General features: G+C 43.1%; 1 protein-coding gene across 1 annotated transcript in view; it reads right to left on the reverse strand.

Moving 5' to 3' along the window:
- LOC144798348 (5-hydroxytryptamine receptor 3A-like) overlaps positions 1–27,292 on the reverse strand; it is a 431,839-nt gene extending 404,547 nt beyond the window's left edge. The window contains exon 1 of the mRNA XM_078669182.1: positions 27,185–27,292. Within this exon, the coding sequence (XP_078525308.1) occupies positions 27,185–27,230 (46 nt within the window). The 5' untranslated portion in view covers positions 27,231–27,292. The remainder of the gene's footprint in view (positions 1–27,184) is intronic.
- Between the last annotated feature and the right edge of the window lie 614 nt (positions 27,293–27,906).

The raw sequence follows: 27,906 nt of genomic DNA on the forward strand, positions 1-27,906 counted from the left end.
ACCATAAAGGCACCTGAAGAGCTGCTAAAAGTGGCCAGCTTACAGTAAGAACTCTCCAGTATTTCTCCCACCATCATATGCCTGCTCAGGACAATAAACTTTAAACAAAATATTTCAGAATGGGCAAACTAGTGAAGCAATCAAATAAGTGGGCTATCATAAGAAATACCATAAAGGCACCTGAAGAGCTGCTAAAAGTGGCCAGCTTACAGTAAATCATAAAATTCTCACCCCTCTCTCACATCTCTTCATTCATCACATTGCTAAGCATGCATCCAATAACACAATAACCGCACTTTAGTGGTCATCATTCACGACATGGAACCACTTCCAACATGGAATCAAAACAAACACAACACACTTCCAACCATACCCCTTACATGGAGTAGCTGCTACCCATGTCGACTAGACAATCACTACAGGGTTAGTAAGTGATATGTAAATGTTGCAATACAGTACAATACAATACAATACTGTTGCAATGCTGTAATGACCCTCTAGCTGTCTTTCAGGGATCAAGTGAACATAACTGCAATGCAACAAGCAGTGAAAAAGCCAGTAGATTTGGCTGTTGTGATTTGTTTTGTAGATGAGTGAATGGATGCACTTGAGAAAGGGTCAATTGGATTAATAAGTACATGGATGGATGAATGTTTGAGTGACGGTGTAATCACTCTTCATGCATGCTCTATTCCTCGCCTCAACTGTGTTCCGCTTACCTGCTGTCACTCTCTGGCCTGAGGGGACATCAACTTACAGCACTCCCAATGGCGCACTGCAGCCAGGAAGCATTAGGAGGCACTTCAAAAGCGGTTGCGGGCTCCCGTAGCGCTGAACGCGCTCGGGCGGGCCTGTCTGCGCCTGTCAGAGCCCGAAGGAGGCTGGGCTGGGCCCCTTCTCTTGGTCCTCTCATTTGGGTTATTTATAAGCAGTTCCAATGTGTCATCATTCACCTAGACCACAGAGGACCACCTAAGGTAAACGTTATTGCACCAGCTTGTGATTGACTGTTATTTAAAGGCAGTTGTTTATTATATCATGGAACGTAGACTCTCCCCGGCCCCCAAACCTGAAGCATCGTCTGATAATTAGCCATTGTCCACTATTGATGTTCCCCGCGCTGATACAGTGGACAGCATAACGGAGGTCAGGCCTCAAGTCCCTATTATGCCCACTGTGACTGTTCTATAACAGGGTGATTAAAGAGGGCTACGGAAAGGTGAAGTCAGCCCCAGTTCAATACCGAAGGAGTCTGGCAAACCGTCCACGAATGGGGGAAAGAGGAAACGAGTCTAGAAAGCGGGGTCTGTCTACAAGAAGAATAATGAGTCTTCTCCAACAAAAAGACTTAAACAAACCCACACTGTAGAAAAAGTTGTTAAGCCATCTATTAAAGGGAGAGAGAATGGTGGGAAGGATGGGCTTTATATTTTATTTAGTAAATTGAGTAATTTAGTTCAGGAAGCTTTGGCACCAATCTTGGTGCGATTAAGCAACATTGAGGATCAGCTAGCTGTTGTTTGTAAAACCCTTGCACTAGTAGATGTAACCCCTTCACATAATCCATCTGAGAATGGTTTATTGGCAAGGGGTGCAGCTGAAGGCCATGGAGGCAATCAGTTGGAAGCTACACATAAGGATGCGGCCCCTGGGACGGTCCCATTTACCACCAGTGTCATCCCTTCTCATCGCAGTGGCATGCGAGAGACTACAAGTTCTAGTACACTGATAGAGACAGGAAAGATTAGTGTTTCTCCTGAAACACCTACCCGGCAGGTTCAACACCAGGTCAGGGGGTTTGTTCCCCAAAACTTCCATTTTAAGGGCTAGGGGTAGGCTCCACCTAAGGGACATAATGGCTCATATGGACAAAACATCTCATAGTCTCCTACTTAGCACCTCGGAAGGGAGTGGGAATGTAGATCGGTTACACCTACCCACAGAAAGTACCCCTTATACCCTGATTTTAACAGGGGTCCCTATGTTATCACCAGGTCAAAAAGAAAATTTTCAGAGCCTTATAAATAAAGCGGTTCATTGATGCTCTAGAAAAACCTTCCTTTGTTTTAACTGGTTTTAGTACATTAGTATTGGCAAGGCGGGTGAGCTGGGTTGGTGGCACCAGGAAAAGTATTGGAGGGCATTGTGTTCTGCTTCATTTCAGCGACGCTAAATGTGTTTATGATACCCTTAGCGAATTGAAAGACTCGCCTACCGAGCAGATAAAGACCAGACCCTTGGGTTTCTTTTACCCTCCTAAATGTAAATGTAAATGTATGTGTCTTGTAAAGCACACTGCTGCCCTGAGGCGTCGTGGCGCTGTAGACCGCTGGGGAACCCGTCCTGGCTATCCCTGTGAGATGGTCCCTACTGGGTATCTCCAAGGTGAAACCAGGCATCCCCGGCGAATGTGGGGGGCCGTTGTAGAGATGAGGCAAGCTAATGCCCAGAGTTGCCGAGTGTGATCCCTGGTTAGAGTAGGCACTGAGGCGAGAATTATCGAGTCCGCTGACCCTGGTCCACGACCCTGCCGCGTCGGGAATTGAACCCTGGTCCCGGGCTTTTCTCTGCTTCCGGGTCTGCCGCCTCTAACCAGTGAGCAACACCACTCCACCTAGTCAGATGTTGTCCCTTTGCCTGCAGCCCACTCAGCCTAGGCATCTCATTGACACCCCTACGTGCCCTCCCCCTCCCACCCAAATAGGTATAAGGTACTCTCGGACCTAATTGAGGTTCATTGACTAACTAGACAATCTGGTGGGTACATGGATAATCATTTAAAAGGCCACCCATACGCTGACGCAGGGGGAGCTGGGATTGAAGTGGCATCTGGTAAATCAAAATCCCTTAAAGCTTAAATGTTGTGGGCCTCTCGGGAAAGGTGAATAGGAATAACACTACACCTTGTATGGTGGATGTAAATATAGCCGCTGAAAATAGGATGCCCAAGGGCGGGGTTGTCACGGACACCCGTGGTTAGTCCCCTGGTTCCTTCAGTGTTAGCACCAGATACGGATCTGGCCCACCCTATACCCCCAGTTAAGTTAATCTCCTGTAACATTGCAGGTATTCTTTCTAAACTAACAGACAAGGTTTGGATGGAATATATCAGGGGTTTTGATGTCATCTGTTTACAGGAGACGTGGGCCAAAGAAAGTATAGAGATGGTCGGTTACAAGGCCTCTGAGGTGCTCTCTACAGCATCATTGTTGGGGAGGGCAAAAGGAGGGTTGGTAACCCTATTCTCAGTTAGATTCAGCTCCCTAAAAGTCTCTTATGTAGGATCCTCTCAGTGGTTCCAATTGATTATGATTACTAACATGCTACAGATGAGAGTCCTTCTTGTAAATTGGTACTATAATGTTTTTGACCCAAGGAATTGTCATGTTATAGAAGCCCTGCAAATGGAAATTGCTAATGTTTCTGGGAAGTGGCAAACTTTATGTGTTTTATGGGTGGGAGATTTTAATTGTACATCATGTGAATTTAGTAATGAAAGAGTGTGTGGTTTCTTGGACACAGATTACCAGCCTTTGGCGCATTTCATTCACACCCCGCAGAGAGAGGCGCTGAATACTATCATCATTTTTTTTTTTTGCAGAGTTTTATATAGCGGGAACCTGACCCGAATCGGGTATCAGAGCACTTTACATAGCACCAGTTACGTTACATGAGCACACACATTCATTTTGTTAGGCACGGGGAGATTAAGTGATTTGCCCAGAATCACAGGATGTTTTAGCGTCATTACCGAGAATCAAACCCAGTTCTCCAGGTCCGAGGTCGAGCGCCCTAGCCATTAGGCAACCTGGTCAGTTTGAATAATAGTTTTCCAGTCCAGTGCCCTACTTTTGTTGGTGGGGGTAGGTAAAGTTCAATTGATTTTATGTTTATTTCTAGGGATTGCTCCTCTTTGGTGTGCGATTTCCATGTGGCTCAGGCAATAGCAAGTGACCACAACTCATTAATTGCTTCGCTTAAAGTAATTGCAAAAAAACCAGTTGATGGACAGAATGTAGAACAATGTCATACATTCACCCCAGTACAAGGATCTGGGCCTAAATCCATCGTTTTTTTGCACTCCACACCACCCTGGGTTAGACACTGGCTATATGCAAATCAGCTCTGACCCTGTGCCTCATGGGAACAGTCCAGTCCGAACTACCAAGCCATGTCTTTCCCAGACCGGAATCAAGCATCCAAGGACCGGTTTCTGGCTATCAGCCTTCATTCAGCCTGGATAGCTTGACTCCAGTGGTGTGGAGAGCCTGGGACTCACGTCTGAGCATACCCAGCCCACTCGGGGTGAAAATTGCAAAAAACACAGTTGATGGACAGAATGTAGAACAATGTCATACATTCACCCCAGTACAAGGATCTGGGCCTAAATCCATCGTTGTTTTGCACTCCACACCACCCTGGGTTAGACACTGGCTATATGCAAATCAGCTCTGACCCTGTGCCTCATGGGAACAGTCCAGTCCGAACTACCAAGCCATGTCTTTCCCAGACCGGAATCAAGCATCCAAGGACCGGTTTCTGGCTATCAGCCTTCATTCAGCCTGGATAGCTTGACTCCAGTGGTGTGGAGAGCCTGGGACTCACGTCTGAGCATACCCAGCCCACTCGGGGTGAAAATTGCAAAAAACACAGTTGATGAACAGAATGTAGAACAATGTCATACATTCACCCCAGTACAAGGATCTGGGCCTAAATCCATCGTTTTTTTGCACTCCACACCACCCTGGGTTAGACACTGGCTATATGCAAATCAACTCTGACCCTGTGCCTCATGGGAACAGTCCAGTCCGAACTACCAAGCCATGTCTTTCCCAGACCGGAATCAAGCATCCAAGGACCGGTTTCTGGCTATCAGCCTTCATTCAGCCTGGATAGCTTGACTCCAGTGGTGTGGAGAGCCTGGGACTCACGTCTGAGCATACCCAGCCCACTCGGGGTGAAAATTGCAAAAAACACAGTTGATGGACAGAATGTAGAACAATGTCATACATTCACCCCAGTACAAGGATCTGGGCCTAGCCAGAAACCGGTCCTTGGATGCTTGATTCCGGTCTGGGAAAGACATGGCTTGGTAGTTCGGACTGGACTGTTCCCATGAGGCACAGGGTCAGAGCTGATTTGCATATAGCCAGTGTCTAACCCAGGGTGGTGTGGAGTGCAAAAAATGATGGATTTAGGCCCAGATCCTTGTACTGGGGTGAATGTATGACATTGTTCTACATTCTGTCCATCAACTGTGTTTTTTGCAATTTTCACCCCGAGTGGGCTGGGTATGCTCAGACGTGAGTCCCAGGCTCTCCACACCACTGGTGTCAAGCTATCCAGGCTGATGAAGGCTGATAGCCAGAAACCGGTCCTTGGATGCTTGATTCCGGTCTGGGAAAGACATGGCTTGGTAGTTCGGACTGGACTGTTCCCATGAGGCACAGGGTCAGAGCTTATTTGCATATAGCCAGTGTCTAACCCAGGGTGGTGTGGAGTGCAAAAAAACGATGGATTTAGGCCCAGATCCTTGTACTGGGGTGAATGTATGACATTGTTCTACATTCTGTCCATCAACTGTGTTTTTTGCAATTTTCCCCCCGAGTGGGCTGGGTATGCTCAGACGTGAGTCCCAGGCTCTCCACACCACTGGAGTCAAGCTATCCAGGCTGATGAAGGCTGATAGCCAGAAACCGGTCCTTGGATGCTTGATTCCGGTCTGGGAAAGACATGGCTTGGTAGTTCAGACTGGACTGTTCCCATGAGGCACAGGGTCAGAGCTGATTTGCATATAGCCAGTGTCTAACCCAGGGTGGTGTGGAGTGCAAAAAAACGATGGATTTAGGCCCAGATCCTTGTACTGGGGTGAATGTATGACATTGTTCTACATTCTGTCCATCAACTGTGTTTTTTGCAATTTTCTCCCCGAGTGGGCTGGGTATGCTCAGACGTGAGTCCCAGGCTCTCCACACCACTGGAGTCAAGCTATCCAGGCTGATGAAGGCTGATAGCCAGAAACCGGTCCTTGGATGCTTGATTCCGGTCTGGGAAAGACATGGCTTGGTAGTTCGGACTGGACTGTTCCCATGAGGCACAGGGTCAGAGCTGATTTGCATATAGCCAGTGTCTAACCCAGGGTGGTGTGGAGTGCAAAAAATTGATGGATTTAGGCCCAGATCCTTGTACTGGGGTGAATGTATGACATTGTTCTACATTCTGTCCATCAACTGTGTTTTTTGCAATTTTCACCCCGAGTGGGCTGGGTATGCTCAGACGTGAGTCCCAGGCTCTCCACACCACTGGAGTCAAGCTATCCAGGCTGATGAAGGCTGATAGCCAGAAACCGGTCCTTGGATGCTTGATTCCGGTCTGGGAAAGACATGGCTTGGTAGTTCGGACTGGACTGTTCCCATGAGGCACAGGGTCAGAGCTGATTTGCATATAGCCAGTGTCTAACCCAGGGTGGTGTGGAGTGCAAAAAAACGATGGATTTAGGCCCAGATCCTTGTACTGGGGTGAATGTATGACATTGTTCTACATTCTGTCCATCAACTGTGTTTTTTGCAATTTTCACCCCGAGTGGGCTGGGTATGCTCAGACGTGAGTCTCAGGCTCTCCACACCACTGGAGTCAAGCTATCCAGGTTGATGAAGGCTGATAGCCAGAAACCGGTCCTTGGATGCTTGATTCCGGTCTGGGAAAGACATGGCTTGGTAGTTCGGACTGGACTGTTCCCATGAGGCACAGGGTCAGAGCTGATTTGCATATAGCCAGTGTCTAACCCAGGGTGGTGTGGAGTGCAAAAAAACGATGGATTTAGGCCCAGATCCTTGTACTGGGGTGAATGTATGACATTGTTCTACATTCTGTCCATCAACTGTGTTTTTTGCAATTTTCACCCCGAGTGGGCTGGGTATGCTCAGACGTGAGTACCAGGCTCTCCACACCACTGGAGTCAAGCTATCCAGGCTGATGAAGGCTGATAGCCAGAAACCGGTCCTTGGATGCTTGAGTCCGGTCTGGGAAAGACATGGCTTGGTAGTTTGGACTGGACTGTTCCCAGGAGGCACAGGGTCAGAGCTGATTTGCATATAGCCAGTGTCTAACCCAGGGTGGTGTGGGGTGCAAAAAAACGATGGATTTAGGCCCAGATCCTTGTACTGGGGTGAATGTATGACATTGTTCTACATTCTGTCCATCAACTGTGTTTTTTGCAATTTTCACCCTGAGTGGGCTGGGTATGCTCAGACGTGAGTCCCAGGCTCTCCACACCACTGGAGTCAAGCTATCCAGGCTGATGAAGGCTGATAGCCAGAAACCGGTCCTTGGATGCTTGATTCCGGTCTGGGAAAGACATGGCTTGGTAGTTCGGACTGGACTGTTCCCATGAGGCACAGGGTCAGAGCTGATTTGCATATAGCCAGTGTCTAACCCAGGGTGGTGTGGAGTGCAAAAAAACTATGGATTTAGGCCCAGATCCTTGTACTGGGGTGAATATATGACATTGTTCTACATTCTGTCCATCAACTGTGTTTTTTGCAATTTTCACCCCGAGTGGGCTGGGTATGCTCAGACGTGAGTCCCAGGCTCTCCACACCACTGGAGTCAAGCTATCCAGGCTGATGAAGGCTGACAGCCAGAAACCGGTCCTTGGATGCTTGATTCCGTTCTGGGAAAGACATGGCTTGGTAGTTCGGACTGGACTGTTCCCATGAGGCACAGGGTCAGAGCTGATTTGCATATAGCCAGTGTCTAACCCAGGGTGGTGTGGAGTGCAAAAAAACGATGGTTTTAGGCCTAGATCCTGGTACTGGGGTGAATGTATGACATTGTTCTACATTCTGTCCATCAACTGTGTTTTTTGCAATTTTCACCCCGAGTGGGCTGGGTATGCTCAGACGTGAGTCCCAGGCTCTCCACACATCTGGAGTCAAGCTATCCAGGCTGATGAAGGCTGATAGCCAGAAACCGGTGCTTGGATGCTTGATTCCGGTCTGGGAAAGACATGGCTTGGTAGTTCGGACTGGACTGTTCCCATGAGGCACAGGGTCAGAGCTGATTTGCATATAGCCAGTGTCTAACCCAGGGTGGTGTGGAGTGCAAAAAAACGATGGATTTAGGCCCAGATCCTTGTACTGGGGTGAATGTATGACATTGTTCTACATTCTGTCCATCAACTGTGTTTTTTGCAATTTTCACCCCGAGTGGGCTGGGTATACTCAGACGTGAGTCCCAGGCTCTCCACACCACTGTAGTCAAGCTTTCCAGGCTGATGAAGGCTGATAGCCAGAAACCGCTCCTTGGATGCTTGATTCCGTTCTGGGAAAGACATGGCTTGGTAGTTCGGACTGGACTGTTCCCATGAGGCACAGGGTCAGAGCTGATTTGCATATAGCCAGTGTCTAACCCAGGGTGGTGTGGAGTGCAAAAAAACGATGGATTTAGGCCCAGATCCTTGTACTGGGGTGAATGTATGACATTGTTCTACATTCTGTCCATCAACTGTGTTTTTTGCAATTCGCTTAAAGTAATAGCAAGAACCTCAAGGGGTGATGGTCGCTCGATTGACTACAATCGCAATAAAGTCGTAAGAGTAAGCTGGGGGAAAATAAATCCAACACTGTTTGAGGAAGAAACAGTCCATTCTAATTTAGACTTGATTATGGTTTGCTTGGAACAGGATTCTTCCTCATCCACGATTGTTCAGAACTATGAACGACTCTGTGCTAATGTAGCTGAAAGATTAACCTGTCCAGCTATGCCAAAGAAGCACCGCGAGACACGTTGGTTTAAGGCTGAATGCTCTAAAGCCCACAACATTTTAAAAACTGCTCTACAATCACACCCCCATAATAGAACAAATAAAACATGCAAAACGTTTATATAAAACTACCATCAGCGTAAGGAAAGAGGAGTTGAGGGGCATAGCGGTGGATGATTTGGACAGAGCAAATGTTTCTGGGCCATTATCAACTGTCCCCAATTTACTGAAGAGGTGGGAAAAATGGAGCCGATGATCCTAGATGATATCTGGGAATCCCACTTTGCGCCCATTTTCAATCTAAATGGTAGGGAGTCATTGATTTATAATGAGGATCTCCCTGCCGAAATGACACAGGCAGTAGAGCTTAGCGTCTCACTCACGGTGACTGAGGTGGAGGAGGCACTCGCAAAGGGGATGAGTAGGAAAGCTCCAGGTCCAGATGGAGTCCCATTAGAACTTTTTAATTTAAACATAAATCTTTGGGCACCCCTGCTTACTCAAGTCTTTAAATCGGCGGTGACGGGCCCCATCCCAGTATCCTGAAAAGAGGCCATAGTTGTAACTGTGTTCAAATAAGGGAACATAAATGATCCTGCCAGATATAGGCCTATTTCCCTTATCAACTCCACCATTAAAGTATTAGCAGGGGGATCATTTCAAAAACACAGTATGGGTTCCAGAGGGGACTTGGCACTACAGATCAGTGCTTAAATGTATCCCTGTTCATGGGCAAGTACATGAGGGCAAAGAGTGGTTCTATCCACCTTGACTTCATGGACTTGTCCTGTGCATTTGATACTGTGAATAGGGGTAAATTATGGGCACTAATGACTAACATGGGCTTTGAAAGTGCTCTAATCCTGCTCCTCAAAAGGTTACATACCAACACATCTGTTTCCATAAGATTTGGTTCACGGGGGAAAAGACAAGGCCTATTGCCTCAACAGAAGGAGTCCGGCAGGGGTGTAATTTGGCCCCTTTTCTTTTTTTAATATATACAAACAGCCTGAAAGCCTTTTTATAAGGCAAGATAATTGATTTTCCACGCATCAAAGGACAACCAGTTCCGCTACTTTTGTATGCGGACGATTCTGTTCTCATGGCTTTGACGGCTAACAGCCACCAAACCACTCTGGATGCCTTTACAAACTTCATGGTGGCATTAGAGTTGAGGGTTAATTTCTCAAAGTCTTACATAATGGTATGCCGCCGAAAAAAGACTAAAACTAGAAGTTTTAACGTAAGGGGTAAGCCCATTGAAAGGGTGGAACAGTTTACATATCTGGGTAACATATTTAGTAAGGATATGAAATGGGATTTGTTGATCACGGCTAGAGCACAGCAAACAAGCATAGTAGTAGAGGGGCTTTTTAGGTTTGCTTGTAAGTTAGGCCACGCGCCAGTGCCTGAGCCTGTTACCTTATACAAGGCAAAAATGGTAAACAGACATAATATTGACTACAAAATATCGAATGGACATAAAATCGAGTCCAAAATATAGGCTGGACAAAATATCGAATGGACAGAATATAGACATCAAAAATATCGTTTAGAAGGTAAGTAATGTAATATCGAATGTTAAAAATATAGAATGTTAAAATATCGAAGTATATAATATAGGTTATTAAAATTATCGAATTTTTTATAATATCGAATTTTTTATAGTGTTTGTTATGTTATTATATGTGTGAAAAGTGTGTATTTATGTTATAATTAATTTTAATTAATGAATTTTGTTTTTTTAATTTTTGCGTAATTTAATTCTGTAGCGGGTTGTGGGTTTATAGGGGAATAGGGTGGGAAGTAATTTAATTATAATTGATTAAATGTGTAGATTTATATATTGTATTCATTTTTAATTAATTGTTAATTAATTTATATTTGGTAATTAATTAAATTTTAATTGGCAATTAATGTTAATTAATCGATTAATTGCTAATTATGTTAATTTTACTAATTTATTTTCTGTAGCAGGTTGTGGTTTATACGGGAATTGGGTGGGAAGTAATTTATTTATCATTAATTAAATACGTAAAAATATTTATTGTTTTTTTTAAATTAATTGGTAATTAAGTTTTTTATGGGTATTTAATTACATTTTATTTGCCAATTAATTTTATTTAATTGATTAATTGCTAATTATGTTAATTTTACTAATTTATTTTCTGTAGCGGGTTGTGAGTTTAAAGGGGAATAGGGTGGGAAGTAATGTATTCATAATTAATTAAATAATTAAAGTTATTTAATTGTATTTAATTTGAATTAATGGTTAATTAATTTTTAATTGTTAATGAATTAATTGTTAATTAGTAATTATTTTGAATAGGTAACTAATAGTAACAATTAATTGTAATTTGTAATGTTAATTGATTAATTATTATATTATATTAAATTGGTAATTACTTTTAATTAATTTTTGATAGATATTAATTTATAATTTTTTACATAATATAAGAAGTATTTAATTTTCCTACTGTTGCACTCTCTGGAGTGGGAACAGTAATTTTTACCCCTACGCTATCCAACGCTTTCCCTACCGTTGCACCCAGTGGAGTGGGAATAGTAATTTTTACCTCTACGCTATCCAACGCTTTCGCTACTGTTGCACTCACTGGAGTGGAAATAGTAATTTTTACCCCTACGCTATCCAACGTTTTCCCTACTGTTGCACTCTTTGGAGTGGGAATAGTAATTTTTACCTCTACGCTATCCAACGTTTTCCCTACTGTTGCACTCTTTGGAGTGGGAATAGTAATTTTTACTTCTACGCTATCCAACGCTTTCCCTACTGTTGCACTTACTGGAGTGGGAATAGTAATTTTAACCCCTACGATATCCAACGCTTACCCTACTGGTGTACTCTTTGGAGTGGGAATAGTAATTTTTACCTCTATGCTATCCAACGCTTTCCCTACTGTGGCACTCACTGGAGTGGGAATAGTAATTTTTACCTCTACGCTATCCAACGCTTTCTCTACTGTTGCAATCTTTGGAGTGGGAATAGTAATTTTTTACCCCTACGCTATCCAACGCTTTCCCTACTGTTGCACCCACTGGAGTGGTAACAGTAATTTTTACCCCTATGCTATCCAACGCTTTCCCTACTGTTGCACCCACTGGAGTGGGAATAGTAATTTTTACCCCTACGCTATCCAACGCTTTCCCTACTGTTGCACTCACTGGAGTGGGAATAGTAATTTTTACCCCTACGCTATCCAACGCTTTCCCTACTGTTGCACTCACTGGAGTGGGAATAGTAATTTTTACCCCGACGCTATCCAACGTGTTCCCTACTGTTGCACTCTTTGGAGTGGGAATAGTAATTTTAACATCTACGCTATCCAATGCTTTTCCTACTGTTGCACTCTTTGGAGTGGGAATAGTAATTTTTACCCCTAAGCTATCCAACGCTCTCCCTACTGTTGCACTCTTTGGAGTTGGAATAGTAATTTTTACCCCTACGCTATCCAACGCTTTCCCTACTGTTGCACCCACTGGAGTGGGAATAGTAATTTTTACCCCTACGCTATCCAACGCTTTCCCTACTGTTGCACTCTCTGGAGTGGGAATAGTAATGTTTACACTTCCGCTATCCTACGTTAATAATATTGGATATTATTTAATTATATTATGTTACTATATATATATATATGTTTCAACAAATATGATTGTAATTTTTTTTTATAACTTTCATTAATTATTTAATTATTATAAGGTAATTTAAGTATTTTTAAGTATATTTTAGTAATTAATTTTTAATATTAATTTAATTTAACATTGTTTTTAATAAAGTCGATATTTTTATAAACTATATTTTTTTAACGATATTTTTTACTCGATATTTTTGTACTTACCTGTTTGTAGATACAAACTCGATATTCTGTCTGTCGATATTTTGTCAACGATATTTTTGATAGTCGATATTATGTCCCTCGATATTATGTCAGTGATCCGGCAAAAATATGTGTTGGTTGCATTGTATGGGGCGGGGGTGTGGGGTTACCAAAGAAGCCGCCCGTTGCAAGTGGTGGAAAGCAAGTTTATAAAAACGCCTGTTGATGATTCCTAGCAGTGCCCCCACCTAATTTTCTCATCGAGAAGTGGGGTTGGAATATATTGAAGATCACATTGGCACTGTCCCCTTGCTTTTGTGGGCCAAAATCTGGGCCTAAGGAGAGTTACAGTTTTCCAGGGAGATAATCGAAGACTGTATCAACTTGAACAAGTCTCTGAAGAGCCCCTGGCTTCGGTTTGTGAGGGATAGATTAGTCTAGATTGGGCTGGGTGAGTACTTTGCCAGCTCATCAAGCATCCCCATTAATGCGAAGGGCAACATTAAAGAGGAGTATAGTATCTGGGCAAAAATGTGCCATTTACAACTGGAGGTACCCGGCCCTAACTGCACTTTTATGCATAAACAGAAATATTACCTTTCCTTCACCACGAACAGTCAGATGCGTTTTCTTTTAACACAATTCCGTCTTAGCATTTTGCACTTTTTGGTAGGGTTCCTAAACAATCTGGGTGGACAGACAAACTTACTCCTTGCCCATGCGTCAATAGTACTACCCAGAGCACTTTATTCTTTTTTGTGCACTTTATAAAGATCAAAGGAGCACATTTTTGGTGCCCTTGTTAAAGAACATTCACCCATGTACATATTTAGAGGGCTTCAGATATTTGCAATCATTGACTAATCCTGTTATTTGCACTGCAGTATTACATTTTATCAAATCAGCAATGGGCATTATGAAATTATATGAAGTACAGTAACTAAGGGGGAATGAGGAAAGGAATTGGATTTATTTTAGGTTAAATAGGAACTAAACTCAATGATCAAAATACTTCATCTACGTACAATCATGTTTTTAGCTTGTATAGGAATTTTTATCTTTTTCGAATATTTTTAAAGGACACAAGAATGTATTTTAAACATGAATTGTGTATTTTAAATTTGAATTGTTTGTTTATTGAAACTTTCATGGCTGTGTGCCAAATAAAGTTAATTTGATTGATTGGATGAATGTGTGAGTGACGGTGTAATCACTCATCATGCATACAACCTGTTAATCATTCTGCATTCAAACATCATTCATACACCCTTTGTCTCATTCCCACACTCACACATTTACAGTACCACATGCACACACACAAACACAAAAATCAATGAAGGGGCATTATCAGTTGAAAACCAAACCTGACGTAAAGGGCCTTGGAAAGGGGTGTGAGCAGCATCACAAAACACACACATCACTGGGCTTAGTAAGAGATATCAGTGGAACCACAGAGTGCATGCATCAATAGGCCTAGTAAGGAGCATCAGTGCCCTACATAGTGCCCGCAGGTCTAGGCCAAATAAAGGAAATCAACAGCCCTGCATAATACATGTATCAATGGGCCCAGTAATGGGCATCAGGGTCCCCACATGGAGCCTGGACCAACATACCTAATGGCAAGCATCATTGATCCCACAAGGTGCATGTATGAATGGGCCAAGTAACTGGCTACAAATGCCTGCCACTACACCCTTACCCTGCAACTCATCAAAGGGATCTGTGTGATATCCCTGTCACAGCACCTGTGCCCTAAAACAGCATCACATCTCATGGCACTGCACCCCGTTCCTGCCATAAACCTCCTTGCACACAACCTCATCATACAAGTAGAAAACAGATTGTTGCCTCTATGCCAATTTGCCTATGGTCAAGGTGGGGGTGAGAGAGAAATCAATTTTCCTCTCAAAATTGCTATTTTTTTTTATCTCACAAATATCGGCAAACATTAGAGGGGAATTTTAAAAGAAAATCTAAAATTCTACATTACTAACTTCATAATTTAGCATTGGTATCTTTTCTTCACTGCAGACACTCTAACGGTATAATTCAGTATTTTATTTACTAATTTTAAAAGGTTCGCTTTTGTATTCGAAAACATGTTGAAAAAAAGCATTTCAAGATAGCTCATCCAAATAAACACGTAATATAAAAAATACACAAATGTAAACATATAATATGGTCCTGGTTTTCCATCCTTTGGTTCTGGTGACATTTACATTCCGCTCTTCCTTGTCATGCATAATGTCATCAGAACAGCTCTATGTATCATATTTCTAAATGTATTTATGATTTCTACCTCACAAATATAATTCTAAAGCCACTTTCCAGTTAAAAGCAGGGGCCATACTCAAAAGACCTATTTATTGGGATTTTGTTTCACTGCACTGATTTACCCCTTGTATCCTGGTTCTGAATACAATCCTTTGTTAATAACGAGTGCACACGACACACTAGCATGGAATAAACCGTATATCCAGATCAGGTGAGTGCAATGTCCTCTTTATTACCATTGTTAAGGGAATGGAGAGGTATTATGACCTACTTGAGACTTCACCTTTTGTCTATCTTGATCCCTCCCCACACTTAGCAGTGCTAGTAAATAGCATAATATTTATTTATTTATTTAAGGGTTTGTATAGCGCCAGATCGACTCCAGGGAGTATCGCTGTACTTTTATGGAACCGTTATAACTATTCAGCGAAGGATATGGAATATTTTTATTAAAGGCAAAACAGAGTGGTTTTGAGCAGTTTTCTAAAGGCCAAATGATTAGGACATTCTCTTAAAGAGAGGGAGAGTTCATTCCAGTATTTTGGTCCTAGGTAAGATAGAGATGTTCCTCCTAGTTTCGCTCTCTTAATGCTAGGGATTGTCAAAAGATGATGGGTGCTAGACCTCAGAGATCTCAAGGGATGATAAGGAATACATTTTTCTGCCAGATATCTGGGGCCGAGGTTACATAGTGCTTTATGAATGATACAGCAGATCTTAAATTTTGTCCACTGACGAATTGGTAGCCAGTGGAGTTTAAGAAGAAGAGGATGAGAGAGAGATCTCGGTGGCATATTCAGGACCAGATGCGCCACAGTGTTCTGAATCACCTGTAGTTTTTTAATTGACGCTTCATTAGCGAAGAGCAATAGACTATTACAATATTCTAAGCGGCTCAGTATGAGAGCTTGGGTTAGTGTCTTTCTTACAGAGTCCGGAAGAAGAGGAAAGACATGTCGCAGTAGGCCCAAAGTGTTGAAGCAGATACCAGCTGTCTGGCCAACATGTTCTTTAAGATTGAGGGCCTGATCTAGCCGGACTCCCAGGTTTTTAACTGAATTTTTGGGAATAGGAAGTTTACCAAGATTGATGGGCCACCAATTGGGGGACCATAGCCTGGGAGCATCTCCAAAGAGAAGAAGTTTGGTCTCCCCAACATTACACTGCAAAAAATTGTTCCTCATCCATTGCGATATAGCGTTCATGCCTGAAGAGAAGGTCTCCTGGATAGCTGGAGTTAGTTTGCCAAAAGAAAAGAGTAACTATGTATCGTCCACATAAGATATTGGAATAAACCCGAATTTCCTTAGAACGTTTGCCAAGGGAGCCACGTAGATATTGAATAAAGTAGGGCTCAAACAGGATCCCTGTGGGACTCCCTTGGTAAGTTCAATGGGTACCGAACGATACGAGCCCAGATTTACTGTCTGGGTGCGACCAGATAAAAACTTGCCATCCAATGGAAGGCAAAATCTCTTAATCCTACTTCCTTCAGCTTTCTGAGTAATATCTGATGGGAAACAGTGTCGAATGCGGCGGATAAGTCTAATAGCACCAGAATCATTGAATTTCCTTTGTCTAGGGTCATTCTGATGTTGTCTGTGACCACTAGCAAGGCTGATTCAATGCTATATTTAGGCCTGAAACCTGATTGAGAGAGGTCTAGGTTGCCTGACAATTCGACATAACTAGAGAGGTGTTTGTTAACATGCCTCTCTAGTAATTTACTCAGGAATGGCAGAAGTGATATTGGCCGAAGATTGGTCAAATCAGTCAGAGGGGCCTTCGTGTTTTTCTGAATAGGCATTGTCTGAGCTGCTTTCCATTCAGATGGAACATGACATTCTCCCAGGGAAAGATTCCAAAGGTATCCAATCAATGGAGCAAGTTGAGGAATAAGAGTCTTAGCTATTTTTGCAGGAATGATATCACAAGTGGAGCCGGTCTTCACTTGATGCATTAAGGCTTCTACTTCTGGGATAGTAAGTGATGGAAAATTTCCAAGCAGCATGGAGGAGGTCAATTCTGCTGTATCTGATTCCACAGTTTGCACTGAAAAATTGTTCCCTAAAGAAACAATATTATCATAAATGGACTACATTTTTCAGAGAAATAAGATGCGATGTATCACAGAGTGTCTGTGATGGTCTATCTATATTGTCACACGCCTTAGGATTTATAAACAACTGGAGGATGTTAAAAAAAACCTTTGGCTTATTAACGGCCAAGGTTAGTTGGGTGGAAATATAGTTTGTACGTGTGAGCTTAATACTAGTGTGGTAGTCCGACAGAGAGGTTAAGAACTTGATTTTGTCGCTTTCCTCATGGGTAGTGCGCCATTTCCTCTCGTGTTTTCTGCATGCTTTTTTTTTTGTAAGTAGCTCAGGCGTAAACCAGGCCACTTGCTGACGTTTAGAGCGGGTGGAGAGACATTTGACTGGTTCTAAATGATCAATAGTCTTAGTTAGTGCAGAATTATACGTAGAAAGTGCTTCCTCTAGGTTATCCAAAGGATCCCTTTTAAGCATGAGCGTAAAATCCGTTCCGCTCGTGGATTTTGCGGATTTTCGGCAAATTCGCAATCCGCGAACTCTCGCGAACTTGCCGAAAATTCGTAAAATCCGTGCGAAGCGGATTTTTTGCTTGGTCGCACTTGCCAACTAGAATACTATACATTTTTGCGGGAGTAAACACTTGCAAACACGTAGATGCGGCGGGCAGCGACAATCTCGCAATTGCGAGATTGCAAAATTTGCAATTTCGCACAAGAAATCCACCAGCAGGCAGCATAAACCTTGAAAATTATGATTTTTATCAGAATAACTCCTCAGGTTGACATTTGCCTGCACTTTTTCTTTGCAAGGAGTCCATTTTGGGGGGGGGGGGGTGGGAGGAAGGAAGTGCCCCACAGTCTCCAACTTCCTGTTCCTGTCCAGCAGGCTCCTCCCAGTGCGTTCTTCATGTGCTGGTCACTTTGATTTGGATCTTGACCTGGAAGGATTACTTTTTGTGGATGCTGCTGGATATTTGGATTTTTGCAAAACTGAAGGCACTCAGCAGGTGCAAAAGTTCAATCTTATCATTAGTAACCATTCCCTGTAGTGCTTCCTGAGGGGCCCCTTCAGAGTTCATTTGCCTACTTGCAACTATTCTATGACCCTGCTCCGACCCTCATAGCAGGCTCAGAGATTAGCTACAAGTATACAGCAAAGGTCCTGTTAAAAAAATTACACTGCAACAGAAAGCAATTACAGACAAAACTGAAAGCACTCAGCAGGTGCAAAAGTTCAATCTTATCATTAGTAACCATTCCCTGTAGAGCTTCCTGAGGGGCCCCTTCAGAGTTCAGTTGCCTACTTGCAACTATTCTATGACCCTGCTCTGACCCTCACAGCAGGCTCAGAGAATAGCTACAAGTAGGCCACAAAGGTCCTGTGAAAAAAAATTGCACTGCAACAGAAAGCAAATTACAGATAAGGAAGCAGGTGCCAGCCAGACTGGAAGTTTAAATTCAGTGACACATTAATCAACCCCAAATTAATTCATGTCAGTTGAAGCAGGGCAGGTGTGCTTGCTTTTTTTCACCCCCATAATCTACAGTGATAAACCAACCAGAGGGTGGCAGTGATGTACGTGAGGGTGGCATGGGTGTACCAGAGGGTGGCAGTGGTGAAACAGAGGGTGTTGTGAACCTGTGATGATGAACCAGACGTAGAAACAACATAGTCGCGGCCGTTGCAAGCCGACAAGTAAGTTCGCAATTGCGAACTGGTACACAACCCTTGCGAACTGGCAGAAACCCTTGAGAACACAAAAAAAATCCGCAAATTCGCGAGAGTTCACGGATTTTGCGGAGTGCGAATCCGTAAATACGCAAGTTCGCGGATTGCCAATTCGCAAAATCCGCCCATACCTAATCCCTTTGAGGCTTTTCCAAAGAGGCTTGGAAAATTTCTGGGGAGACTTTCTGCCATTGCCTACGCTACATGCGAAGATCTTGACATATGCCCCTATGTTCAGCCTTATTACTCTTAATGGTGAATTCAATTAAAGCATGATCGGTCCATGTCAATTGCATTGGTTGTTCACACTGTATATTAGGAAAAATGATATCCAGTGTATGTCCAGCCATATGGGTAGGACCTTCATTCAATTTATTTAAATTTAGTAATGCGAGATTTTCCAGAAAGGCCAAAGACTCCACATTATTAGAACTTTCACTATGCACGTTAAAGTCGTCCAATAACACAAAATTAGTACTGGTGAGAACATGAAGGGCAATTAGTTCGATAAGTGAGCTTGAGAATTCAATTAAGGGGCCAGGAACGCGATAAATCAAGGCTCCTTTCCAGCTAACTTGGGCGGATAGATCTACACGAAAAATAAGAGCTTCCATTTTAGAATCCCAGTATTCGTCCAAGACACAGACATTTATACTCTCTCTGTGTACAATAGCAAGCCCTCCCCCATCTTAACTGGTCTATCCATTCTAAAAAACCTGTATCCCTCTGGAACTGCTAAGGCAATAGAAGATATAGTATGTGGTTTAAGCCAGGTTTCCGTTAGAAAACAAAGTTCTGGTTGTATTGAAGAAAGTAAATCCCAGATTTCAATAGAATGTTTGGGGAGGGAGCGCACGTTACAGAGTATGTTTTTCCATTTTAGCTGGCCTTTAGTTGTAGTATGTGACTCACATTGCGAAAGGGCTATATTTATGTGATAAGAGGTCTTATTTGATAACTGATGATCAGAGTTAACCCAGGTCCGTTTAGTATCAACAATATTACTTTGATAATGGCAGTGCCTACACTAAAAAGGTCCTACAATTATGGACGCAGGATGATTTTGACAGACGGAAGAATTGATATTTCTAAAATTTAGCAATTCCTGGCTAGAGTACCACATTATATTATTTGCGCTACTTACAACTGTGGCAGCCCGACCAGGGGTCCTGGCCTCTGGCGCTGTCCTGGCTTGGACGGGCGCAGACGGGCTTGCCTTTGGCGCGCCGTTGTCGCCCGCTGCGTGCGTCCGCTGCGCTTCGCTTGCACCATCCGGTTTAAAGCACTAGAGCGCCAACCTCCTTCCGCCGGAAATGAGGAAATTTAGCAGCCAAGAAAGATTAAAAAAATATTGCAAGACTCCCTCCACATCAATCGAGCAATGCTCGCGGTGGACCGGGGAGTCTAGCATATAAGGTAGGTAAGCCCAACAGTTAAAATCACAATTCAAAATTACATAGATGCAGGCAATTCGAGAATGTCAGTATTCGAGAATAAATGTAAAATCGCTCCGCTTACAAGTAATAGCGCGTTCGCTGCGCTTCGCTTGCACCATCCGGTTTAAATGGGGGAGGTTGGAGCACTAGAGCGCCAACCTCCTTCCGCCGGAAATGAGGAAATTGAGCAGCCAAGAAAGATTAAAAAAATATTGCAAGACTCCCTCCACATCAATCGAGCAATGCTCGCGGTGGACCGGGGAGTCTAGCACATAAGGTAGGTGAGCCCAACAGTTAAAATCACAATTCAAAATTACATGGATGCAGGCAATTCGAGAATGTCAGTATTCGAGAATAAATGTAAAATCGCTCCGCTTACAAGTAATAGCGTGTCCGCTGCACCTCGCTTGCACCATCCGGTTTAAATGGGGGAGGTTGGAGCACCAGAGCGCCAACTTCCTTCCGCCAGAAATGAGGAAATTTAACAGCCAATAAAGATTAAAAAAATAATGCAAGACTTCCTCCACATCAATCGAGCAACGCTTGAGGTGGACTGGGGAGTCTAGCACATAAGGTAGGTGACCCCAACAGTTAAAATCACAATTCAAAATTATATTTATGGAGACAATTCGAGAATGTCAGTATTCGAGGATAAATGTAAAATCGCTCCGCTTACAAGTAATAGCACGTCCGCATGTACACTCTTCACATTTGCATTTGTGTACATGTGTAAGTGGCAGTCCACACTGTGTAGACTTGGCTCAGCCGCAATTCCCCTTGAGAATGAATTTGTTGATTGCCTGTAACTTTTGCTGTGATGGCATGGATCTACACACAATCAGATGGAATGAGAGATCTCTATTTTCGGTCATCCTTTTTGGATCCCCGGTTTGAACCACGGATTTGAGAGCTGTGATTGGCTAGCTGCAAAAGAACGATATTTCTTGCCGCGACCACCGTTTCAGAATGCAGAGTACAGTTCCTGCAGCCGGAAAAAAGTTTAAAAGGCCATATAAAATGGAAAGGTCAGCACACCGAAAAGGTCAGCACACCCTAACCCCAGATCATAGTGGGGGGACCATCAAAGGGAAGCCCACTGTTCAAATAAAAGTTAAAAGTAGAAGGAGTTGCAGGATCTGTGGTTCAATTTCAAGATTCATGGATCCCTGATACCTAACCCAAAATGGTGCCCGGGGACCATGGTACCTTTCTTGGTACCGCAGACCCTGGGTGCCATTGTAGATGCTAAGGTATCACAAGCCCCAAAAAGGATGTGCAGACAGGGAGAATTTCATGCCAGAGTACCACAAATCCAGGGCAAGCTTCACTAAGACATGCCTCAGCATTCAGGTATTCACAGTCGTGGAATCGGAATTGTGTAGCCCCAGAAGGGGAGGCATGGGTCAGAGGAGCTGGCACTGGCTTCGATGTACCCTGGGTTGAAGTTTGCCCTAGGTTTGCGCTGCATAGTGCAACATAATACAGCAAAATATCAAAACAGGGACTGGCAAAAGTCTGTGCGGAAACTCCCATGCACAGAGTGGGTTACCTAAACCGCTCTGCACATAGCAGAATGCCCTGCGCAGTGTGGTTGGGCCTGTGGCTAACTCTTGTTTAGTGTGTCATAAAAAGCCCTTGAAAAACACAGTTAAAAACTGAGTTATGATTCTAGCTCAAATGCTCAAAACGACTGAAATGCAAAGGAAAGCTCAATACAAAACACAAAATACCCATTTTAAATTGCCACAAGGATAAAAAAAAAAGACTGACTACCATGACGAGTCATGGAGGGTGACGTGAGCTATTGAGAAGTGTGTTACATACCATGACTTTTGAATGCGAATTTCAGTGATTTTGTGTCTCAGTTCATCTGAGTCCTTTGCAAAACAAGATGTCCGCGTTCCAAAGTACCATGAAATACTATGAAATGTATTTATATGCAGTGACGTGTTTTGGCTGCAACACCTTTCTCAAACTTTGAGAAAGGTGTCGCTTTTGTGATCATTTAAATGTTAATCCTAGTTCCATCTCTCAGTATTTGTGCTGTGACATGTTTTCAGATGGTCAGGATTTCTAGTTTGCTACAAACATGTAATGTGGATTGTTTGACAAGGATAGGGCTCTTTAGAAACACTTTTCAGCTGCAGAGAAATTATGTTTCTTGGCGCTGTAGGAAAACGTGTAGATGACTGAATAACCTCCCTTTGGAATTTTCTCATTGTTTGTGGATTTTTCTTTAGTTGAAATCATTATTAACAAAGACTTTAAAAATCACAATGTACTGCCTTTTTTTTATAAACCAAAAGTTCTCCAGACCTGTATCTCATACATTCACATTGAAGTGGTTGCTTGCTTGCTCGCAGAGTGGACCACTCTAAAGTTTCAATGCAGTCACAGTGAGAAAAGTTCCTCGGGAACACTGCATTGCCGCACACAGAAAACAATAATTAGAGAGAACATTGATGATGTGTCCCCATTGTTGGCATTGAAAATCTGATCACCTTTAATCATATGTTCAAAGTGCTCAGTCTTCAATCACATCCCAGTTTCTCCATTCCAACTACCACCAGACTTCACACACCATACATTTCTGTGTACAGTCTGTGGGGCGTATGGTGTCGCCCTGGCTCAAAGCATAGCTGAGCGCCTGTGTTTATGCATTTAGGGCCAGATTCATGACCCTGTCACACAATGCAACACAGCACCCAAAGTTGCTGCACTGCGTGATAGGGAGAGAAGTGGAAAGTGCCATATCTACAGTGATATGGCAATCTCCTCCCATCTCCCTAGTGTCTGCACACAATTAGGCTGCCACCTAACACACCTTTTCACCATAGTGCAAAAAGAAACAACAGTGGAAGAGTCTGGCTCACTGTAAACAGCCTTCAGAATTCAAGAGCACCTCGCATTAATTCACACCTGACGGGAGACACTTGGGCTGATTACCTTTGGCATCACTTCAGCACGGCACCACTGGACAAAACAATCGGACGATCTGAACCCACTAGCAGCACATCAGATCGGGCCTTACCATTGGAACTAGCTGGCATGGCCCTTACAGAAAAACAATTTACAAGAAGGATAGCGAAAGGTAAGACAGAGGGGGCACCGGGTCCTAATGGTATCCCCCCATCCTGGGGCATTATTACCGCTTTACAAACAGATCTTAGAAACAGAGATAATTCCCGACTCATGGAAGGGGTCAATAATAGTCCCAATCCATAAGAAAGGCAGCTTAAATGAAGCAAAAAACCACAGACTTGTGGCCTGCATAAACAACAACGACAAATATTATGCTGGCCTCCAACTGGACGAGCTTACAGATTGGGCCCTCGATAATGCAGTGATCCCCATTAACCAGACAGATTTCTGCAAATATACGGGAACAATAACAAATATTCTTGTGTTAACACTCCATACAAATGCCGTCAAATCTGCCAACTACCCACTCAACGTCTACTTCATTGATTTGACCTCTGCCTTCAACAACATCAACAGAAATATACTGTGGGATAAGCTCTCTAAAATAAATATTCCATCAGCTTTACTTTCTCTACTGTTGTTACTATGTGGGGACACGTGGGTGCAAATTAAGCTGGGATCAGGCGACTGTTGTCAAGGAAAATCCAGACGACCAAGGGCCTCAAACAAGGATGTGCTCTGGCCGGACCCTATTCAACATCTACATGTCCGACCTTACAACAGAAACAAATGACTGCAACTCTCATGCTCCCAAGCTGCGAGGTCTTAACCTCTCAAACTTATTATACGCCAACGACATTGTTCTAATTAACCGTACGCCGATTGGCTTACAACACCTAATTGACACAACATATAAGTACTCGACAAAAAATGGTCTAAGCATAAACCACTCTAAAACAAAAGCGATGAGAATAAACTCTAAGAGGTCTACATCCCGGTTCCTCTGGCAACTGGGAGTATTACCATTGGAAAAAAGCAGAAGAATATAGGTATTTGGGTGTAATAGTTGATAGCAAAGGTACATTCCAACCAAAGCAAGAGTAAGGAGAGAGATTGCAACGGCGGTTGCACTGAAAAATCTCAAATTCAAAATGGCTGGCTTCAGCTTTACCCCTTTGCTACAGGTGATATAAGCAAAACTTCTACCTGCTACACCTATGGAAGTGAATGCTTAGTGCTTACAAGGAGGTGATGCGCGGACTTTGGACAATACAGTAGCTAGGGCAATGCGAATGATATTCAACCTCCCTAAATATACATCTCAGGCACAAATAAGGCTTGAATTGGGTCTGTGGAACCAAAGAATAGAACAAATGGGTGCCTACGCCAAATGTTGGCATAAAATCCAGGTAGCCAACGAAACAACAATGGATGACTATCTTTGGAAGGAAGTAGAAACAAAAAAAAGGACTGCAGCTACCATCTACCTACACCATTCAATAGACACCCTGGCTCTACGAGAACTTTGGGAAAGCACTGGATTACACAACACGTTCAAACAACTGGTAAATGAAACAGTAAGGATCACCTCGTAAGGAGAGGACAAAGCAATGTTAATCAAAAGAGCCCATGGCTGGATTGTCATTCAAAGCTACACCAGAGGCTTCCATCAACCCTACCTAGGCGCTGGATTCATGAAGACAACAAAGGAGAAGTTTCTACGACTACGGCTGGGCATCCTTCCATCATTGTACCATCTGCCGCTGTGGAAGCGCCCACAAATAACCAACTGCTGCCTATGCAGGGATCTAAAAGAGGATATTATTCATCTAATATGCATGTGCAAGGGATTGGACAAGGAGCACAGATCCCTATAAACCTGCTATGACGAAAACAGGAGTAAGAACATGCAGTCCGGTGGTTAAAGTATGCTTTGATGGTGAAAATATCCAATTAGCGTGCCGCCTTGTCCAATTCCTAGACCAAGCAGATAAGCAGCTGAATTCTAATTAGCAGCAAACAGACAATGACACATCATGTTGTACCTAAGACTCACAGCCCTTGGCAAGAAATAAGGGGAAATCAGCAGCAACCCGAAACTAGGCAAACGCGAAACTTTTAACCCTTCTATTTATTCTCCTTTGTTTTAATAGACTGCTCTCTAAAGCTGGAGACTTATGAAATGATACACGCTACTTCACAGACAAGGTCCTGACCTTTGGACACTTGGCTGTGCTCATTTTACCACAAAGCCCTATGTTTTAAATATGGTTTCTCAATTGAAATAGTTTTCTTCTTTTGATACATGGATTTTATGGTTGCAAAGATTTTAAGTAATCATGCAATAAAAGGTTATTATCATTACCATAGTGCAACGGGGTCCGCGTGAGTCTAGCATAGGTTTAGTGCTGGAAGGGCAGCCTTCCAGTACAAAATACTAAGCTTAGACAAACTGTAAAACTTTTCAAACTTCGTATGTGTGCTATACGGTGCAGCACACATAAAAAGAAAGAAAAGAAAGAAGAAGAGTGTTTCCTCTTTTAAAGCCAGCTTCATTGTGGCGTTGTTTTGCGGGCGCACAACCATGTCCACTATTGTTAGCAGATAGGGTTTTGCATCAAAAAGCATGAGTGGTTCCCCTCTCTTTCTCTCTCTTCCCCTCTCTCCTTCTTTCCCCCTCTTCTCACCTTTCAAAAACATTTTAAAAAGCGTTTTCTCTTAGTATAATTTCTTATTACTCCCTTTTTGGGCTTTCTTTTTGATTTCACTTTTACATTGTATATCCTCATTGACCTTTCTTTTTATCGCTTGTGATATTGTAATGATGTTTTTACATGGTTTATTTGATTCAATAAAGCTTTCTAAACTAAAAAAAAAAGCATGAGTGGTAGCACCGGAACACCCATGTATCACCCAAGTAACGCCCAACTGACGCAGACTGAAGCGCTGCTTTGAGTTACTTTTGAGCAATTTTCCTGCTCAAAGAAAGTTTTGCACTAGAAAGTAAGCGCAACAGCGCAAAAGGTTTGTAAATCTGGCTCCCAGTGTCTTAGGTGAACGTCTCTGATTCAATGCATGAACTGATGACAGCACAGGTCAGAAACAGAGAGAGCGAAGCAGTTCATGCATTAACTCGGAGGTCATACATTCTGGACAGTGCAGACGTATAAAAACAGGCGCTAAGCTCTACTCTGACCCAATCAAAGCTATTCACCCTATGTGGGAAGGGTATGCCCAGATGTGGGTCCCGTGCTCACTAAGCCACTGGAGTCAAGCTATCCTGGCTGAAGACGGCTGATAGCCAGAAACCGGTCCTAGGATGCTTGATTCCGGTCCAGGGAAGACATGCCTTGGCAGTTCGGGCTGGGCTGTTCCCATGAGGCACAGAGTCAAGACTGATTTGCATATGGCCATGTCAGATACTGGGGTGGCTTGGTGACCAAAATAACGATGGATTAAACCCAGATCTGTGACTGAGGGTGAATGTTTTGCCATTGTGCAACATTCCGTCCATCTTCTTGTGTGTTTTGCTGTTCATAATACAGCCCCATCTCGTTTCCAGGGTCTAGAGTCAGAGGAAAAATCTTTTTTATAAACTATCGATTCTCCTTGGGGCTAAGCACACTACATCAAAATACCTCACACAAATGAAATCCAAAGGACCACAGACATTTTATTCCAAGACCATTGATACAACTTTTTAAATTGCACAAAGACAGCTACTAAACGTATCCATTACACTTCGAAAATGGCTTTTACCGGAACTGGGGTTTCCTACTATTTCAGCGGTGCATTAGTACAGCATTAATCTGTTATTAGTGCGAGATGTGGCAGTGAAAGTCATTAGGCTAATGGGGGGAGGGGGGGGGTTAAGGGAGATCAGCAGTATTGTAATTGATGAAATATATTTATTTCATGTTAGTCTACATGAGTTTTCAGATCCAAGATAGAAAGCGAGCGCTTCAGTAAATGTGCCGCTGTCTAACTTTCTCTGCTTTGCATGCTTAAACTTGGAATAACACCCAGACCTTATCATTGCATTATGCAAAGATTCTGAAAGCATGAACACATGTTAAATACATTACAATGATCCAACCACATACCGCAGCCCTAGCACCCAAAAAACAGACAACCGCATAACCTCTACCATGTTAAGAAAACAGACCTTACCTGGTGCCAGGATGCAGATTACAAAGATACCTGGAAACTTGGTCATGGTGCCTGGATGCCGGTGGCAGGAGTCTGAAAGCACTACTCCGTCTGCTGCTGAAGTGTGGAATGTATTCCACAGCAGAGGGTGTGTTCATACTGGCAAGAAGCCACAGGACATCCCCCTCAACAATCTACCCGACTGATGTCATGTCAGCGGCTTGGTAGTTAAGTGTAAAGTGCTTTACATTAGGCGTTCAGTATTGTGAAACTGACAATCTTTTAAACACTGTTAACCACTTCAAATAAGCCTTGGCAGTGGCAATAGATCTGAATATTTTTTTTCAAAATGACATTGTTTCTTTTATTGATGATCTATTTTGTGAATGTGCGGACTGAGCGAGTGAAAGAAACAATTAGTCAAAGGATAGATGGGTGAATGGAAGAGTGATTGGGTTCCGGTTTGGATGAGTGATTGGATGCATGGATGGATCAATGAAAGGATGGGTGAGATGACTCGAGAAGTGTATAAATGCAAAGATGGATAAATGGGTGAGTGCAAGAGGATATATAGTTGGACAAGATGATAAATTAGTTCATTGATGCGCACAACTATTTTGGTGGCATATATAAGGAGCAAATAAACAAGTAATGCTACAATGGTTACTGTTGTAGAGGGTAGGGCCTACTAACAAAAGTCTGGAGCCACTCAGGTATGTTTGTTCATGTTAGGCTCTTAGGTT

The sequence above is a fragment of the Lissotriton helveticus genome, chromosome 12, assembly GCF_964261635.1.
Source record: "Lissotriton helveticus chromosome 12, aLisHel1.1, whole genome shotgun sequence".
NCBI lineage: Eukaryota > Metazoa > Chordata > Amphibia > Caudata > Salamandridae > Lissotriton > Lissotriton helveticus.